The following is a 20,539-nucleotide window of genomic DNA, read 5'->3' on the forward strand; positions in this document are numbered from 1 at the left end:
TCCCTGGGAAAAGCGGTAGAACATCCTGATCTCAAAGGAGAGCCTTGCTTTTTCTGTGCTTAGTCTATAAGCAAAGAGGGGGTGCCCAGTACACTTGAGATGCGTCCCAAGGTCGCCAATGACCAGTACTGCAACTGAAAGCCAGGGTATCTTACCCTAAAAGGCAGAGTTGGAATACTTTCTTGGTTCAAATCCAATAGTAGCTAGAACCAGTGAAAGGGTAGTTCACCAGACCCGCTCACGATAATGCGAATGAAACGGCAGATAAGCCTATTACTGGTTACGGCGATAAGATCCTAACAAACGGCCGGTTTACATTTACAACAGAAAAATAAAAGATAAGGCAATTAAGGGATGAAAGATAGCGGCAGACTAAGGAGTAAAGACTGACTCTTTCTCTTCTATTCTATGGAACACATTTAAAGACTGACTGACCTACTAGAGGGAATAATTACTCCTATTGACCGAAGGCTAAAGGACTCCTATTCTTTTTTCACAATCGCCGATCAGATGTTAGGAATCGATTGCAGCGAGAAGCCTCTCTTGGCCAAGAAGCAAGAGTTCCGGTGCGGGAGTAAGATTCTTATCCAATCTGTCTATTAGTGGAATCCCAAAAAATAAATATTAATCTCGTGTAAATGAAGGGAAATTTGATGGCTTAAAGGAGCTTTTAAGCCACTCTTCTAATTCCTCTTGGGTTATTTCCGATCGGGTCTTGCCAGGGGTTGGTGCATTGATGCCGAGAATACGCTGTTTGAAAGGTAACTTGATCTAGATGCGGAGTCTAGTTTGCACTTTATGGTACAACTTTTTATCCTTTAAATAAGAGGAGGTGGTCAAGACCTTAGGCAGCTCGACGCATCTAGTTTCGGTCTTGCTAACGGGCGACAAAAGGATGTTGGCCTTCCCATTTGAAGCGGAGAAGGGGACCCCACAGAGATCTACCTGGCCTCGCCAGCCAGTCTACTGATTGTCCATAAAAAGTATTCTGCAAGCTTCTGGGGCAGGTCGCCTCTTATTTCATCGTATATATATAATGGAATATATAGTTGGGGGTTGATCGCTAGTCTTTTAATCCACAAAAACCTCCTAAATACCTACCTTGGCATCTTTCATTGAAAAATGCGTATGGTAAGTAAGAATAAGAATGAACGGAAGGATGAGTCGATTAGATTCAGAGGAAGGAGGAGTAGGCATCGACCTAGTTAGTCGTTCTGAGTGAAGCTGAGGAGGTTCTTGGACTAGTTTCTCATGTATATAAATAATCAGGCTCCTTCTTTCTAGAAAGGGTAGTTTTTCCTGCCTATCTGTTCCTATGTGTGAAAACGAGTATGTGAACAGAACATCTTTCAAACATCGAGATTGGGTTGGCGGTCAGTAAGGAAAGCCGGGTGTGGCGATCCGATCAACTAAAATAAATCCTTAAATTACATATATAATGATAGAAAGAATCGTTAAGTAGGCTAATCTTTAAAGGTTTCCATTTTCGATTGAGAAAGCGGCAGGCCCAAAGAGCTCTACAGTAGTGCCTCCTTGCTTGGTCTCAACAATTTGGCTTTTACACGGGAACGAAGACTTTCTAGAACAAATATTAAACCTTCACTCTTTGCCAAGATAGTACGAATGAAGTTCTTAGTGCTACCTAGCCCCGTCTAGATGGAGAATCTCTTATATGATATAAGCTGTCGCTTCGCTCGAGTGACTACGTACCTGCCCCTTCGACATAGATGATTGGACTGTCTTTCTTTGGCCTAGAAGAATGGCACTTGCCTTTTCTTGGTCGGTTCGAATCCGGCCCAGTCCTAGGTACGCACGTAACAGACGTTCGTATGAACTAGAACCTTTCTTTTGATCAATAGAACAGGAAGAGGAGTCAGCCAAAAAGAAATAAAACAAAAAGTAATGACCACCAAGATAATGCATATATTATTTTATTTAATATATGGCCCATTTTTTCATATAATTGTTTTTTTTATCTTTCATATCCTTTTTATCTGTAAGTCTGGCTCTTGGTAATATTTTAATCTTAAAAGCAGTATTCGCGTACAATTCCGCTTTAGGGCTGCCAGTTGAATTCCGGGCTTCCTGGAATAAAATTTTTGTGAAGGGACTGTATCCCGGTAACTAGGCCCCCCCACAAACGGTTCCCGACATATCTTAAACTCTATTATTAAAACAAATCGCGGAGAACTCTTATATCGTTTTATTTATTACTTTTTTTAGAATATTCCTTCTTAGTTGTTCCGTTGTTTTTTTTAGTCAGACTTCTAGAACTAGAATAAATCTGACTAAGGAAGAAGAAGCAAAAATAGGTTTCTTTTTGGGGCAAATTTCTTTTCCCGTGGCCTGCTTCATTTCTCTATTTTTCCTATCTTATAGCGGGTTGGCTCTAAATAATGAGCTGAACATTATTTATTGCTTTTGCCAGAATATTAGCTCCGGGCTTGCTATGACGTTTGAAAGTGGTCATGAGGGGATACACTTAACAGTCTACCCCCCCTCTGACCTAAGAAGGTAGCTTGTCTCGCCCAGGAGGTGGGAACAGTTGAAAACAAAGTGGCGAACGGGTGAGAGGGCCTTCGATTTTGATTCTTTTTCTTGAGGGGGATTCTGTCTGTCAGAAATCACTGTCTGTCTGGTCTGCATTGAAAAAGTGTTAAGTGGACAATTCCTTCTCTTGATATGGAGGTTTTAGGTCTCTGGAAGGGCCTTCGTTCTTTCTGTTAGTTTTCGTTTGTGAATCTTTCTCCCATGCATAATTTGTTGGTCAACAACCACAACTCAATAGAATTCATTCTTTAAGACTCCGGACTCTCTTTCTGTCCGGAGGGAATCATTGTTTCTCAATCAATCATGCCTCAACTGGATAAATTCACTTATTTCACACAATTCTTCTGGTCATGCCTTTTCCTCTTTACTTTCTATATTCCCATATGCAATGATGGAGATGGAGTACTTGGGATCAGCAGAATTCTAAAACTACGGAACCAACTGGTTTCAAACCGGGGGAACAAAATCCGGAGCAACGACCCCAACAGTTTGGAAGATATCTTTAGAAAAGGTTTTAGCACCGGTGTATCCTATATGTACTCAAGTTTATTCGAAGTATCCCAATGGTGTAACGCCGTCGACTTATTGGGAAATAGGAGGAAAATAACTTTTATCTCTTGTTTCGGAGAAATAAGTGGCTCACGAGGAATGGAAAGAAACATCTTATATTTGATCTCGAAGTCCTCATATGGCGCTTCTTCTTCAAATCCTGGATGGGTGATCACTTGTAGGAATGACATAATGCTAATCCATGTTCCACACGGCCAAGGAAGAATCAAAAAATAAGAAAGGTATTGCTTTTTTTATAATAGTTGCTCGTTCGTTCATAAATTCACTCGACCACTTGTTAGTCTTGCTACACGACACGAGTCTAGGGTTAAGTTGAAGCAGACACGGTCAAGTAAAGTCGACTTCACAAGTGATTCAACATACCATATATATGGATGGAAATAAAAAAGGAGAGAAGGGTCTCGCCCAGGTGGCTCCCGCAAGGTAACGACTTCAAACTCAAACAAAGAACGTTCTTCTCCAAGGCATGAGTAAAATAAAATGCTGTATGTATTGCAAGACCCGTCGATAAGCTAAGGCTACGACATGAAGGAAGGCCAGAAGAACTACAGAACCACGCCCACCAGAGCTAAAGGAGACCGAAGGGACTTGCGGGAGGTTAAGGTCGCTGGCTTGCCCACCCGTGGGTTCTGGTAGCCATGGATGGATACAAAGATAGAGAGAGACTTCCTGGTTCTCTATCGTTGCTAGATACCAAGGATCTCATTCCATGATTTGGTCCACCGAGGCCAGGGGGTCCGATGGTGAGTACTTCCCTTCTCTGTTTACTGATCCAGAGATGTGGAACTCTTTGACAGCTGGAACTTGAGACTCGGCTTAGTGTATTACGTGATGAGGCCTCTATTTAAGCATCAAAACAAGAGTTACAGGAGGGATAAGAAAGCTGTCCTGCTTACTGCTCCGAACCCATTGCTACATAAGGGCCATCAACCCACTCCCGACTAGGAGTGATGCTCTCTTCCGGACTACACTACTAGGTCTAAGTGGTAGGTCGGCAGGTTACGTGTGCAGTTGACTTTGCAGCTTTAGTGCGGCGCTTGGTTTTGTGTGCTTTGCAGCAGTTTACCATTCTGCTGTACCGGATGCCCGAAGTGTGGACTCTTTATCTAAGTTAGCTTAAGGCCTATTCTAATAAGTTGTTTTCTAAGAAGTTCTCAGTTTTATTCGTCGCCAAAGCCTCAATACCTACTCTTGAATGGAATTCTATCCCATAGCTCTTATTCCAAGAACTGCTGATTTCCCTTAGCAGCTGATTCAATAGCCAGCCCCCTTGCTTGGTTCTGGTCAGTCCCGCTACCGAGCTTTCACTTTCAAATCAATCAACCCCGTGCTTTAGATCAGCTAATTGGGAATCTGGATCTTCCCCATAAATTGGGATCGGCCACTCATCTTGAGTATCTCACTTGCTTGTTCAGGCCATAAGAGTTCAGAGTCTAATCGCAGAGAACTCATACCGTCCCTTGAGCCTATAGATAGAAGGTAGGCCTAGACTTGAAGGTGAATACGTCTTTCTGTGATCTTACGGTAGCGAGTTTCGGTAAGTTCAGTAAGTGAAGTGACGAGCGAAGGTGTACAAAGTCTATGACTCACACGCTTAGGCGGGTTACGGGACTTTGTGATTCTTTCGGACAAGATTGCCTAGATTGATCAGATTCTCTTCCTATCTATTCATAAGACAAGATCCATCAAGGAATCCAGCGGCAGGGTACTTGATTCCGATATCTCCCCCCGAGGGTGAGGTAGACTTCCCTATCCTTAAGGAGAAAATAAGATCTCTTGCTTTGCCCACAAGCCCTACTAGCTTAGCAAGTCTGGTCGCAGGTGTGTTGTTCGTTCTAGCGATAGGCTCCAAGCGCGATTCTGATTCTAAATTAGGTTTTATGTTCTGCAATGAATCTGTTCTAAAGAAAGACCTGCCTATAAGAGGGGCTGGTTCACGGTAATGAATGGTGGTATCGGTCGGGGCAAGCACTCGTTCCCGCAGCCCTTGTTGCAGCTGATAGACTCAAAAGTAAGGGCACGAAAAGCTGTCTTAAACAAAAAACCTTCTCGCGGGAAGCCCCCACAAAAAAAAGGGGGACAAGATTCATCGATTAGGTGGCAGCAAGGTTTGTGACTCTTTGATCTATCGGAATTGCTATCCATCAGAGAGAGAGAAAGGAATTTGTCTGGAGGACGGCTAAGGCTGTTGTCAAGAAGGTTATGCCTGCCAGTCTCTCTCTTCTAAGGCCTCTATGCCTGTTCTCGAATCCGCTCTTATCTTATCCGCTGCTTGAGAATAGGCTTTGAGGAAGGGTACCACATATCCCTCTTAGTAAACCCTAAGATAAGGACAGAGAAGAGGTAATCCTAATAGTCAACTATTAGCGTCCCCGCTATCAGTCCAGTACCATTAGTTCTCCAAAGGTCAAAGGCTAGCCTTCTAAGAACCTTTCACTCTTGCCTGTTGATTGATATTCCTATCCTTCATTACCGGGGAGAACGAAACTTATTAGCATGGAACATATGCCATGATCCATAAGCCTCCAAGCCTCATTCAAACGAAGGATCCTAACTCAAAGATCAGATCATCTTGTGGAACTGCCGATTGCTTCTTTTTTTTATTAAGAAGAGCTCAGTCATTTAGGATCAACAACACGTTATGAGGCCAGGCCGCACTTAACTAAGCCCACCAATTAGATGTTCAGTTCAAAGCCTAACTACCACAATAATGCAAGGCGGGAGAGAAGCCGGATGCGTATCATAGAAGGACTTATTTCTTGGTCTATCTAATAGCCGTACAGTCGCTACTAATACTAAGACAGGGATGACAGGATTAGTCTTGAAGTCTTGATCTCTCTAAAAAGGGCTCTCTAAATCCCTAGAGATTGTTAACTTCTCTATATGAAAAAAAATCCTCAAGAAAGATCTAATACCAATTTTGGAAAAAATTCGTGGATCGACTAAGGAAGGCTATGAAGCTATCGATTCAATGAAAGAAAGAATAGTGGTGCTCAAACAGCACAGTACAATCACGGAGTTGTAACTACAATGGCTGCCCATGTACTGGTATCCTTTATGCGTTTTTCTCAATAGGTAGAAGCATAGCGCTGTCCAAATTGATAGCAAAAGATCAAACTTCAAGCTAGGCGTAGGCCGAGCATTCCTTCTTTACTTTAGAGTTTCCTTTTTTCATGCCTTAGCAGAAGAGAGGAGGCTGTCAGAGCCTACTGATCTGTTAGCGGATAAAAGAGCAGATTCGATTCTACGCTCGGAACCTTGGTCCAGCAATCTACTAAAGCGCTTGGATCGGAGATCGCATGACCAGATCCTATTCCATACCAAGCTTGGAAAGCTGTGCTTCGGTGCGGCTTTGTATACAGGGAGGAAGCCTTGAACTGTGCAAACGCAGAACAACCTCCAAACCGGATAAGATCTCAAGAGCTTACTACTCCATCCTAGGGCATGTTTACTTTTTCGGTTACAAAGACTCGTGTTAGTCAAAGCTACTAGAAAGCTTGAGCCTCAAAATCAAGCATGACCTTCGTAAAGGTCCAGTATAACTCGTATTCGTGATTTACTAACTTCGGCGCCCTAGCTAAGGAGACACGACCTCGGACTTTAACAAAGGGGAATCAGACTCTCTAAAAATGATAAGATTATCTTCTATGAGAAATTACTTACAGCGATCCTGCATCTCCGCCTAGTTACTTCGCTCCGCCCCTTGATGACAAAGTAAACATAGCCGAAAGGCCCTTTTTTTCCTATCGCTTTGCTAGACTCCTCTACACCTATCTTATGAAATCCGTGCCGTTAAATTTCCTTTTTCCCTCCCTCCTGTCTCACCGCAACCTGTCGCCTAAAACAGGAGAATCGAAGGAAAGCAAGTTTAGGCTTAAAGTCAACTACATCTCAAAGCCTCGAAGGTTATAAGAAAGCAAGCTAGGCCCCTCATTCAATTTAGCTACTCAAGTCTTCTATCCACTACGTCCCTCAACCTAGCGTATGAAAGACAAAGAGCCTTAACAGTTGACTACCAAAGCCCCCTCTAAAAATAAAAATGCGGCACCCCATTCCCGAGCCCAATGGTTAATAGAAAGGGCTTGCTTGAGTGTATGAACGCCTAGAAAGCTATGGCTTGGTCCCCTATTGCGGATTAAAAAAGCTTTCTATCTCGGCCATAACTAACTGGTAATCAGTAATCAGGAGTTTCAGGAAACATCTAGGATTACCTACCCATTACACCAAACTGCAAATAATCAAGTGTCCTGAAATGCATGTCAGGCTAAAAATAAAAATAAGAAGAAGTCAGAGTACCTACCATCAATCTCCGTAGCTAGATCGGAGATGCAAGAACATAGATTGGAATAGACAGATTGAGATGTGCTCCTTCGTAGCGAGATTCCCATAGATGTGACTTTCCCCTTACGTAGTAGAATGGAAGTGACGAAGCATCTATTGAACTACCATTTATGGAAGAGTAGCAACAAGATTGGAAGCTCTTTCCCTTGGGTGTGCATTCATATGGCAGTCAAAAGTAGCCTTATTTACAGCCTTTTTTACTCCATAGGAAGCGAGAGAAGCAATAGAAAAGGAATCCAAGTCAATAGAAGTAGTAGGCCCATGCCAAATGAGTAGGCTGATAGCCTGGGAATCTAAGTCACTAGACCAGATGGAATCGTTGCCTGGCTTTGACTCTTCCTAAGGCAGTTCGTGAAGCAATTAGCGGAAAGGACAGACTGGCTTGATGCCTTTGCAGATGTCTATGACTCTGGAATCAGTCTCGAATCCGATTTCCGACGAAAAGGCTTATGGCCCGAAACTGGCATCTGAATTGGATTCATTTTCATTTCCCAGTGGCTGGGCACCTGCCCATGCTCATCTTTTGGGCATTCTCTTTCCCCTATCATCCTTTGACCCACTCAAACTTCATAATGTAGAAAAAAAAAGAAACACTATGTGATAATGGTATCAACTATGATTCTCACTATAGCTCTGACGGAGTCAGTTTCTCAACACGGGATCTCTATACCATTATGAAACAAAGAGAAAGCATTATCTATCAGGTCAAGGGACTTCTTTCCATTGGGCTTCTATTGAATGTAATCAGGCTCATCTCTCCGGTTCGTCCTTGCCGGTTGGTTATAGTTCAGATTCAGTGACCACAGAGTCAGTCTTCGGTTCCATATCAGTGTCTACAGAAAAGGGCAACCGGCTCACATCCTTGCCCGGGACAGTCCTAATTGAAACATAAGAGTGTGTTTGACTTGAGTTTGTTCTTCACTCTCTTCCCATCATTATGGAAGAGTAGTTGCTTTGCTGTATAGCTAAGATTTCTACCCTTCCATTGGGAGTTCTTCCTTCGATTCTTCGTATGTTTTCTCCCTAGCCCTAGCAGCCTTTACGGGGTGCTTTCCGGTTGGGTGAGCTACCCTTTTTCAATGATATATGGATCAAGGCCTCGCTGAGCCAGATCAGCACGAGCTACTAAAGTAAAGATAAATAAGCTCAAAGCCTCCGGGCGTGGGAAGAGGTTGGGAAACCGGCCAGGCAAAAGGCTATCCTGAATCAGATACCATTCTGAGGGGAGGGGAGAGACCCGTAACCAAACAAAGAGGCCTAACTGCAAAGCAAACCAGAAAGAAAGATGTCATCTATGCTCTTGACATCGAGAAAGAGCTTCGTTGTTTGATCTGTCCACTGGGACATCTACAAATTGAATCATCAAAGAAGAAGAACAGGCATTGTCCGCAACCCTTGTTGAAAGAGGAACTGCCTTTACTCGTCAAAGCCAGCATCCCAGATGCCTTCATGACCTATAGACTTGTTATTCTGCTTCTGTGGAATCTTTGTCTTGTTAACCCCTAAGGGGAAGATCACCACTCTATTAGTGGGACTTATACCGGTTTATTGGATAGAGTGAGTCCTCTGATTCTCTATATCGATCTACTGGGAAAGCATCGATCTAGCCTCCCACTCATTCTGCTAAAAGGATGTCCTAGAACGGAGAAGTGGAATCAAATGATCCATCTTAATTTTCCCATAGGACACATTGAAAGAATGCTTCCTTGTCCTTGTTGCTCGGGGAAGATAAGGTATCCATGCCGGACATCGTTCTTTCTCGGATTCTCTTTCTCGGCCCATCAAGAACTCGGCATCGAAGACTCATTGCTCTAGGCTGATGGATTTGCTTTCCAGCCTGTGGTGAAGACCCATTCCTTTGTTCGTTATATTCTATTGGTTCTTGCCCTAGCCTACTCTGATTTTCCAGACGGAGCTTTTTGATTTTGATATTTCGCCCTTGCTTGTCTAACGGGAGCAAAAGGACTCCTATCTTAACTCACCGTAGTTGAAGAAGGAATGCTTGGTAGTGCTAATGGAATGGATTGCCCCAGACATATGTCAAAAGAGAATCTCGATAGAATCAATAATAAAGCTCATTGGAATGAAACATGGCATCCATCTTCATCAACTTACAGTAAGCGCAGTGGAGAGAGCGGCTCTCGGGGAGCGGGCACTCATGGAACGTAGCGATCTCAAGATACCTGACTTGCTATCTCTTCAAGTAAATCACGATGATGAGGACTCACTCATCTCTATGTGCGGATCATCGTCTGATCCATGCCCTTGGGTTGTTCAAGTAATTACAGATGGATGAGATAGCTACCTTGATTGATTGCTGGGAATAGAGAACCAATCTATCTCTCTTATCTCTCCCGGGGGTAATTAGAAGAAGGAAGCATTGATGAGTTCACTGCGTGTTGGTAGCGAGGATAGAGAGAACAAGAATGAGCAGCCTTCCATGAATAGAACACCAAGGAACCTTTCTGGATCTGCTTACTGCTAGCGAAGAGGAAAAGGAATGCTTGTTGATTGGACTGATGCGAGATAGCTAGATAGAGAATGAAAAAGCCTTAGATTAACTACCAAATAGAGGTCTTTCCCCGGATTGAACTCACAGAGATGGCTAACAAAGGGTATTGATGTTAATATAATTAGAATGGAATGGAGTCCTACTTTCTTTCCCTCGGCACCAAGCTACGAAGCCAATTGATCTATCTTGGGATGCTTTCCCGTAGATGAAGAATAGGATGGATCGGTCTATGCCCACTCACTCATTATTTTTTGTTTGAAATGAGCCTGCGGCATGCCTTCTACGCGCTATACCCACTTGATTGAATGGCTTTGCCCTCTTCCTTGGCTTCAATCTCTGTTCCAGTAGAAGAAGAATAGGGCGCTTAGCCGGGAAAGAGCTTCTATCGCTAATGGTCACCGATCTAGGGCATCCTAACCTAGGGAATATAGGTTCCTAGGACATAAAGGAAATGAGGACTTGTTCTGTTCGTCTATCGAGCATCTCCGTCTCTAGCTCTGGGTTCTCAGTTCGCTAACTAGTGTCAAAGAAAGGGTTTAGCACTTCCATTGGTCCATAGAATACCGAATCACTGACAGTCAACAAGACAGACCGATTTCACTCCTTCGATGGAGATTCATCACACTCTATGCACTAGCCCTTTTGTCAATTCATTAACGGACAGAAGCAGACATCATTCAATAAGAATGTGTGTATGAGTTACGCCCTTCCGAGAAGAAAGCAGAAAGCTAGTCTTTGAATCGCTTAGGATATGCATTGGTTGTTCTTCCCTCAATAGACAGATACGATAAAGAAAGATCTCACTGCTGGGAGGTGGAGATGGATAACACCCCGAAACAACTAAAGGCTGACCAGGTCGAAGAGGGAAGTAACTCGTAGGATAGGAGTCTCCCTTTCCCTATATATAGCCGGTGAGTGAATAAACAACCACAGGAGATCAGCCTTTCTTTACTCTTTCCAGCTGAAAGAGAATCTAGCTAGGTTCGTAGTGTCAAAGACAGGAGGTTCACAGCACTTTACCTTGTTGTTCAACAATCTTGATACCCATCAAAAGCAGTCCGTTTCCTTGAATGACCTTAGGAGGGGCTCATATGCTTTCAAAACGAGATCTTCTGTTGTATGTAGAGATTCACATAGATAATGTGTCGTTGCCTGTAGCCTGTAGAAGGAGTGGGAGGATGGTCTTTCTTTGAGTTCGATAAGCAGTAGCAGTGCGTGAGACAAAGGAACGAGGTCACAAAGCCAAAGCATTTTCACATTTGATGTCATTGCCACTCTCATCAATCAAATGATTCAAATAATATTGTATATAATATAGAAGGGTGTATGGGGATGAGCAGAAAGACAGAACACCCATACATCATCTTCATCCCATGCTTGGCCCATCTAGGGGGCAGCATCAGAGGGAAGGAAGAACGGGTGAGAGGGCCTTCGATTTTGATTCTTTTTCTTGAGGGGGATTCTGTCTGTCAGAAATCACTGTCTGTCTGGTCTGCATTGAAAAAGTGTTAAGTGGACAATTCCTTCTCTTGATATGGAGGTTTTAGGTCTCTGGAAGGGCCTTCGTTCTTTCTGTTAGTTTTCGTTTGTGAATCTTTCTCCCATGCATAATTTGTTGGTCAACAACCACAACTCAATAGAATTCATTCTTTAAGACTCCGGACTCTCTTTCTGTCCGGAGGGAATCATTGTTTCTCAATCAATCATGCCTCAACTGGTTCTGGACATAAATATAGAGAGTTCTTCTTTTTTTTTCATTTTTATCCCCATAGCTGCGGTTATTTTCTATTCCCTTTTTAGAGGTGGGCGCCCACCCGCGTTGGGTCTACCCGATCCCAATATTGATCTGTCTTTAGCACTTGATGCTTTACATATAGAAATAGAGATTCAACTTGAAACCCTGTTCAAGGAACGCTTTGGGCAGTATTATGTATTGCCAGACGGATTAACCTTCTCTGCCGTTGGTGAACATCTGTACTCAAGGGTTGGAACCTTGGCAGGGTTGCAGGATATTCTTGTTGATCTCCTTTTTCAAAGGGAACTGAGCCCTTTTTTTCAGTTTGCTTTGGATTTTGTTATTTAAAGGGTATAGCTGCTATCAAAAAATGCTTGCTGAAAAGAAATAAGGTCCATTTTCCCACGTAGTTCGTCGGTCAAACCAACGATTCTCTTCTCAAAGTTATAGAGAGATCTTTTTCTAGTTAGACTTCTATCAATGCAATGAAAGAACCATCCCTTCCTATTTCTTTGTCCTGTCAGATAGAAATATAAGAAGACCCAAAAGAGCCCTTCTTTACCACTTTAGGGGGTGGGGGTGAAGGGGGGGTTTACATACAACCGAGGCAAAGTGGTTTATGATTGAATCTCAGAGGCATTCTTATCATTTGGTAGATCCAAGTCCATGGCCTATTTCGGGTTCACTCGGAGCTTTGGCAACCACCGTAGGAGGTGTGATGTACATGCACTCATTTCAAGGGGGTGCAACACTTCTCAGTTTGGGCCTAATATTTATCCTATATACCATGTTTGTATGGTGGCGCGATGTTCTACGTGAATCCACGTTGGAAGGACATCATACCAAAGTCGTACAATTAGGACCTCGATATGGTTCTATTTCGTTCATCGTATCGGAGGTTATGTTCCTTTTTGCTTTTTTTCGGGCTTCTTCTCATTCTTCTTTGGCACCTACGGTAGAGATCGGGGGTATTTGGCCCCCAAAAGGGATTGGGGTTTTAGATCCTCGGGAAATCCCATTTCTTAATACCCCTATTCTCCTTTCATCCGGAGCAGCCGTAACTTGGGCTCATCATGCTATACTCGCGGGGAAGGAAAAACGAGCAGTTTACGCTTTAGTAGCAACCGTTTCACTGGCTCTAGTATTCACTGGCTTTCAAGGAATGGAATATTATCAAGCACCCTTCACTATTTCGGATAGTATTTATGGTTCTACCTTTTTCTTAGCAACTGGCTTTCATGGTTTTCATGTGATTATAGGTACTCTTTTCTTGATCATATGTGGTATTCGCCAATATCTTGGTCATCTGACCAAGGAGCATCACGTTGGCTTTGAAGCAGCTGCATGGTACTGGCATTTTGTAGACGTGGTTCGGTTATTCCCATTTGTCTCTATCTATTGGTGGGGAGGTATATGAAGGAACGAAACAGTGGATTTAGGAATTAAAGCTCGAATACAAAGAGAACCGGGCTTTTCCAAAGAATTACTGCAGCTTTCCCAGCTTCGTTATCCTTTGAATTACTCCTAATTTTTCTATTCCTAGTGTCATGAGAAATCAAAACTTTCTATACTCATTCCTTCTCTTAGTCGGTGTCTCCTATTTACTTTGTCTAATCTTGGGTGAGAGTTAAGTTTTTTGGGCCTTGCTCTCAAAGGTGGGATACTCCGGTACGACGCGAGCCATATTTATACCATTTCTAAAATTGACAGGTTGCTCCGGAAGGCTGGCTCTTGTTCTGTTTTTCGCCGTGAAAGCGGTGAATGGAACCCTCTTCAAATATTTTTTTTTATCTTGTATGGAAGAAGCTGGGCCGTCTTCGGGCGCATCAAGCTCTAACCCGGGTAATCCCGTTGTACCCCCTATTGATCAAGGAAGGTCTACACGGCGAAGTGAAACAAGATTAAGTTTGGGATGCAGTAGACGCTGAGGAAAGGAGGAAAGAGGAAGAACTGCGTAACTCCAAGGAATGGAAAGAAAGTGAGCGTCACCTGCTCAAGGTGGAAAACATTAAAAAATCCATAGGCCAACGAGCGAAGGAAATAGCTCAGGAAAGGGGATTAACCCCAGGACGCTGCGAGGCGGTGGAAGATGCGGCAAACTACATTGCCGAAGATGTGGAATATCTAGCAGAAAATCAACAAGTAAGCTTCCTAGTCAACTTAATGCGAGACCTTAATAATCCCAACAGCGAGTCGTGGGAGCGCATCGAAGAGGAGGTGAAAAGATGGCGCTCATGGGAGGATTAGGGTCGACCAACAAACAGGGAAGGACCTCGTACCTGGTTCGGCAAATAAATAAAGTATCACACATCCTCTTGTTCCCAAGAGTCCCATGTTCTTCTCTCATGCTTCTGATGGATCTAGCAAAGACGGATCCACCTCTTATAGGGAGGGATCTGGTCACTCATTCGGATTGAGATTCATCCAAGTCTACCATAACGGCTGCTAAATCCCTCCCTATTTCACTTTGACTCTTTTCAGGGCGGGAAAAAGACCGGCTCTCTAGTTCTGTCATGGAAGGGGGCAAGGTGCTGACCGATGTCGATTAGGAAGCTGCTCCTGTTGTAAAGAAGTGAGGCAGCGAAGAAGAAGCATTTTAGCATTCACCTGTCCGTCCTTCTTTATGGAATGCTCAAGCCTAGTGAGAACTCAAGTCGATTCGAATGACTGGATCCGCTGGAACTAAGGCTATTTCCAATGCCCGAAAGGAAGGTGCTTAAGCTGAAAGAGTGGTCAGTGAGGCTCAATTCTTTGTATTGATTCCAAGACCCAGGGCATAAGGAATTCACTAAGTATAATAATATTCTCCTTTTGATTCAATAGAAGGGGATGCCCCCAATGTGGTAATAGCCGGTAGAGACCTACGTTATTCACAATAGGTGAACTTGCTAGAATGCTGTTTAATAAACTTCTTTATATAGGTAACTGGAAAGCTCTATCCCCCTACGTCAGCTGGCTTAAAAAGCTATTTTTCCTTATTCAACTCGGTAAATTGAAAGAAAGAAGTCCCAACCACGAGGCTTTGCCGCGAGAGTTTCGACATTAGTGATTTGCTCTGAATCAGGCCCCTAAACCAAGGCAAATAGCCCATAATACATATGAATCCGACAGATCGGACCGAACTGCCAATGAAATCCATTTAGCCAGTTAAGCTAAGAAGAAAGAAATAGATCAGAAATCGAGTTTGAAGGCCCGAGAGTACGGGAACGGGTCCGGTAGGGAAGGTGCGAGATGATGAATGAAAGGGTCTGCCTCAACAGATGAATCCGTGACTGCTGCGACTGAGGAAGGAATCGATGAAGTCATTGCCAGCCGTCTTGTATCCTGGCAGAAGATCCCCCAAAAAGCAAGCAGCATTTCTTTCCTCGGTAAGGCCCGGGGGATGCCTCCTACCTTCCTTCTCGCAGTCAGCTATGTAACTCAGAAAGGTTAAAGCTACTCTTTACAGCTTCTTGTGGTTGACGCTAAAAGCTCCTTGTGACAACTCTTCTTGTTCGCTCCTACGCGTATGCCGAGTTCCATCTTTGGAAAAATTAAACTCGTTGCCAGAGAGAAAACATCACAAAATTAACCGACCCCGCCCATGGTCAGTAGTCAAGATCTATTATTAAAATAGTTGTCGAGGGAAGGAAGTCGAAAATCAACAGCTCAGAAAGCTTTCCCTTGACAAACCCGCACTTTGACAGCAAAAACCGCCCGCTACTCACAGAGAACAGAGATAAGGAGGATACGAGGGCTCGCTCGCGCTTAGATTTTTTAACATGTATGCGGGCCCCTTTCACTTGACTATTTAGGTTAATTAGGCCCACTACGAACGAAAGACCAATGACACACCGGGACTTTATTAATAGAGAAAGAACCGAACCGGGGAAAGGCGATAACGACCCAGGAAATGGTGAAGTACGTGAATCGACTCCCTCTTCGAGTAATTTAACATAAAAGAAATAATAAGGGACTGACTTCTTTCTTGACAAGGATCCTGAAAAAATAGCACATGCTCCAAGGACTTAACGGAATTAGGAGGCACACTGGTAGGTATACCAAGAGAAATGCGGGTAAGCGACGAGGGAAATAACCCCTCCATAAAAGCATGCATTTCCAGACAAGAATATTTTTTTTTTAGGAATTGTCCACATGATGAACCAAACGGAGCGGGCAGAGTGAAGTTACCATTTTAGGAGCAGATGTCCCGGCTGGTAAGGGAAATGAATGAAAGAAGCTTCTCCAATAGGAGGCATGTGTTGAGCATTTGTTTCATTCCTTTGGCAGCTGAAGTTCCAGTTCCTTTTCTAGTTCAGGTTATGGTTCGAGTGGAGAAGCAGAGAGGGCATACCTTCCCTAAGTTGGTTAGATCGCCCGAACGAAGGAAGCTGTCTTGTCTCGCAATGGCAGAAGAAAGATATATCATTGCCAATCGGGAGGAAAGGAAGAGTCATTTACCTCTTTCTCCCTATCGATGTTTGACCCGATTTTGCTCCCCGGGCCTTAGCAGCCCACCCCATAAACCGCTTCCCTCGACTGCCTTAAGAGAAGAGAAGAGGAGGGGATTTCGAAGAATGGAATTAAAATTCCTAAAGGTAGTTTACTTGCTTACTTGTTAGAGTCAGGAATCTTTGTCAATTTTTTCCGCAGGGAAATGGCTCCAAAGGACCTGTGCCTCTATCCTGACGAGGTTATCGTCACCGATGGTAGTCGCGAGTTCGCGGAGTACACAACCTTAAGGTAAGGTCGTGGGTCCGACAATGGCTTAACTGCGTCAAGTGGTACTACATGGTTGCAGTATCTCCAGGCGTAACCATCCAGGATCTCTTAGACGCACCATTCGTGAACCGGAAATGGCAGGTTGAATCGACCGACTCTCAGTTGGTCCGGTTCGGCCTTGTCTGGAAGGTTTTTTATTTTGTTGCCCTAAGGCGTTTGGCCTGTTAAGCCAATGTCCTAGTCGCTGCAGCGATTACGGATACCTCTAAGGCATCTCAACTCTGTGAGTCCCGCAGCTTTCTTTATGTTTTGTGAGTTTACTCCTTATGCTAGAGCCAACCTGGCCTACCGGTCTTGTAAACCGATAGTTCCTTTAGGTTTGACACCTGAGGGTGCCCTCCTTTGGGGTCCATACATAAAGGACCTCATAAGGGTGTTGATAAAACTAGCTAAACCGGTTTCAGTGAGGTCAATCAAATGGAGAGGTACGAAGAGGACTTTTCGGTCCTCTCCTTACTGTCGAGTTACTACGTTCCTTGCCTTTTGAACTTAATTCATGGTACCGAAAGGTAACAGAAGGAAGTAAAAGACCCTCATTATTAGGTGTACTGTGGTACCCAAGAGTTAGGTATTGTTTCGACGAAAACAACGAGTTGTTTAGTCGAATGGATATGGCCTCATTTGAAAAGGAGGTCATTCCCAACGATCCTACTCCTGTCAGAGTCCTTACCTCGGACGACTGGGTCAGTCGGTTGAAGGAGCGGGGAAGAGACGAATATTTGCCATAGGAAACTGGCTGAATCAGAGGTTATTAAACTCTGTTCATAGATGGCTGATGGATGTTATCCGTCAGATTACTATGGGTGGCATGCATGGATGTCTTTTCTGCCTTAGCCATTCTCCCTACGTAGCAACTTTAAGTAGATGATAGATGGGATGAGATGCTAGCCGCCTTAGCGCAGAAGATCCATCATGGAGCCTTAGGTTAGGCTACTACTAAAGATAGGATGGATTGTCAGGAATGGTAGATGGAGCAAGGAAAAGCATCCAACCAATCCTGTTAGGCTGTTTTGGAAAGCCAGCGGCAAGGAAGGAAAGGAAGCGAAGTAAGCATCCAATCCTGATCTTTTCACTTTCGAGATCGAAGAATCATAGCTATCAGTGCATTAGCAAAGCAGACCCAGAAAGGGATAGTTCTTCTTTTGCAAGAATGGACATTACCGCAGCTTTGACTCTGTTGCAGGTATGAAGTGCCATGAAAAATGGAAATGGCTATCAGTTCTGACTCTCCTGACCCGAGGTAAGTAGTTCGGCTAAGCCGGAAGAAAGAAATGTGAGAGTTTAGCCTATTAATTCACTTTACTTTAGGGAAGCCGGTTAAATGCTTTGCTTTGTGAGGGAAAAGCGGGCACAGCTCACGCACGGCACAAGAGGCAAGGAACTTTCAACAGGCATGGACGGCCTCCGAGGGTGAATGTCGGAAATCGTCTTCCCTTTGATGGACATTAAAAAGGATCCGCTAGGCTGTCTTACATGTCCCCAAAAGCTAAAGGGCTCCTTTCCTTCTTGATATCGCTGATGCGCCTTTAAGAGTTATCGTTCTACTTCCTGTTAGCTGGTAGAGTATGAACTACGACCGATGGGATTGGTACAACCACGAATCTTTTGTTTGCTTTGTTTACAGCTGGCCTTACTTAAATAGGAGTTTCTGCTTCTAGCTAGCTTTGGGCAGAAAGACCTCGGGAAATAAAATATAAGGCAATTTAGTTCTCATCCGCCCTTGCCTGCGAGCCTAGGAGCAGCTTCACCTTGCGTCTGCTAACCGCTGCTAAAAAGCTAGTGACCGGTAATCCGATGCTACCACCAGACTAGCCGGTATACTATAGAATTCAGTGAACTGAACCCGCTGCCAAAGAAAAGTAAGCCTAAACCTCTCAACCCCCCGAGTCCGGGGCAAAGTTGACGTTCCCTAGGTTCCCCTCTTTCCCCCTGACTTCATGTTTTTCTGTCTTCTTTTGTGGATTCCAACTGAATTGTCATCTTTCCCGCCTTCCGCGCGGTTTCTTGGCTCAAGATATTCTGATTCCCCTAGTAGTCTGACTGCTCTTTCTCTCAAGCGAAGTGCTTCTCGGGACAAAGGGCAGAAGGGAAGGTAGCTCGTGATTCTCGTCTCGGTCTTCTCGAAAGGTAGTTGAGTTCCTTCGGGTGAGAAAGAATAGGAATTGATCTAGCTATAGATATAGATAGAGTGTCAGATGAAAGGTTTCGCCCCTGACTCCTTTACTTATTGATGTCGCTGATCCGCCGTTATCGTATCAGGAAATGTGGGGCCGCTCTTTCTGACATAGGAACTTACTCAAAATCGAAAGTCCGCCTAAGGGAGAGAGAAGACTATAAACAATAAATCTAGGAGGTTTGAAGATGCTCGAGCAAAGCGAAGAGGTTTTACCTAGCATTAGAAACTGAATCCATTGTTGCTTGTTGCTTGTTATCCCTTGCTTTTAGTTAGGTATAACTCCTCTGTTATCTCCTTGTTCTAACCCTGTTGCTTCCTTTGCTTCGCCTGGAACTACCTTGCTAACACCTTCTTACAGTCTTGCTGAGCTTAGGAAGTGAAGTTGTAGGGATGAAAAGCCTATATTTCACTTACAAACAAAGGCTGAAAGCTGGTGTTTGCCAGTCACAAGAGAGCATTAGTGCTTCCCGTTAGTCTTACGAGGAGGAGAAGCACGTAATGGGAACGATATTGGAGCTTCAGGTTGGTACATTGCACGCATTAAAACCTTAACTCTTATAACCTGTCTTTCCTTGTTATCCCTTGCTTTTAGCTCGGTATAACCCCTCTTCCTCTTGCATTTGCTTGTAATTCCTTGTTTCCCTCGTTCTTGTTTCTATCGTAGGTTCGGTAGTAGGTTCCAGCTTGCACATGCAGGATCCCCCCTTCGTCTTTATTTTCTCCCGGCTATAGCGCGAGAGAAACGCGAACAGCTGATTCTCAAGCAGGGGATTCGTCGAAAACAACCTATCTGTCTACTTGCTTTCAGTTCTGTTCCCGTCTCGATCTTAGCTTTAAGCTCTCAACCTATTCTATTCTTGCGCAAACCAAGTTAACTGCCTGAATTTAGGAGTTAAATAACCCGCTATGAGTAGAAGGGACTTTGCCGGGTATTCCTTCTTATTGATAGCGCAGGGGCACAGCGGTAAATACCGAGGAAAGAAGATAAGAAAATTTTATCCCACGCCACGGTAGATAGTGTTCAGTGGAGGAAGGAAGCCAGGCATAGGCGTATCCGCCTTGGAAGTTTTAATGCCCAAAGATGGTCCTTCGACAAGCCCTTTGCTAAAGCTTCTATGGATTGCACCTTTAGAAAGGAAATCAGCATTTAGGACAATTTTCCCAACCAAGGAAAAATGGCACATTTCGATGTCTCGTAGGAAAGGAAATCCGATCTATGAAAAAATTCCCTAAAGTGTCGATTTGACTTTTTAGGAGTAAGTAAAAAAGGTCCCTCGAATGGAATAATAGCTTTTACGGAGGAAGTTACTTATTATATTATAATAGTTGATGTAAGAGAAGAAGTTCTTGGTTTGGTTGAATTCAATCAAAAAAAGTACCATTTTCAATTGAATCCTGAATCCCTTATTCTATAAATTTACTAAGAGAAGAAATCACGTAAGTGATAGAAAGAATCGTTAAGTAGGCTAATCTTTAAAGGTTTCCATTTTCGATTGAGAAAGCGGCAGGCCCAAAGAGCTCTCCAATAAGTGCACCGAAAGGGGGCCGGAGAGACGGTCAACCTGAGATCGGCTAAGATCGAAAAGCACTTGGTTTACAGCCAAGCAACGACAAAGAAAAAAGAGTCTCATGTCTTTCTTGATTGGTAAACCCAACCAGCGATTTACAACAAACAAGTCTTTCCTCTTGTTGGGGGGAGCAGTTAAAAAATGAACCAAAGCAAATGAAATTAGAATGGCTATTCCTCACGATTGCTCCTTGTGATGCAGCGGAACCATGGCAATTAGGATTTCAAGACGCAGCAACACCTATGATGCAAGGAATAATAGACTTACATCACGATATCTTTTTCTTCCTCATTCTTATTTTGGTTTTCGTATCACGGATCTTGGTT

The 20,539-nt window shown here is 43.8% G+C and overlaps 2 protein-coding genes across 2 annotated transcripts; both read left to right on the plus strand.

Moving 5' to 3' along the window:
* The first annotated feature begins 2,550 nt into the window (after nucleotides 1-2,550).
* On the plus strand, nucleotides 2,551-4,081 carry LOC131634068 (putative ATP synthase protein YMF19). The gene has a single exon (XM_058904748.1). The coding sequence runs from the start codon at nucleotides 2,854-2,856 to the stop codon at nucleotides 3,334-3,336; it is 483 nt and encodes a 160-aa protein (XP_058760731.1). The 5' UTR covers nucleotides 2,551-2,853; the 3' UTR covers nucleotides 3,337-4,081.
* A 7,197-nt stretch (nucleotides 4,082-11,278) lies between these two features.
* On the plus strand, nucleotides 11,279-20,276 carry LOC131634063 (cytochrome c oxidase subunit 3). The gene has a single exon (XM_058904744.1). It carries the CDS (start codon nucleotides 12,328-12,330, stop codon nucleotides 13,123-13,125), a length of 798 nt encoding a protein of 265 aa, XP_058760727.1. The 5' UTR covers nucleotides 11,279-12,327; the 3' UTR covers nucleotides 13,126-20,276.
* Nucleotides 20,277-20,539: the final 263 nt, after the last annotated feature.

Source organism: Vicia villosa, unplaced genomic scaffold, assembly GCF_029867415.1.
Source record: "Vicia villosa cultivar HV-30 ecotype Madison, WI unplaced genomic scaffold, Vvil1.0 ctg.001217F_1_1, whole genome shotgun sequence".
Classification (NCBI taxonomy): Eukaryota; Viridiplantae; Streptophyta; class Magnoliopsida; order Fabales; family Fabaceae; genus Vicia; species Vicia villosa.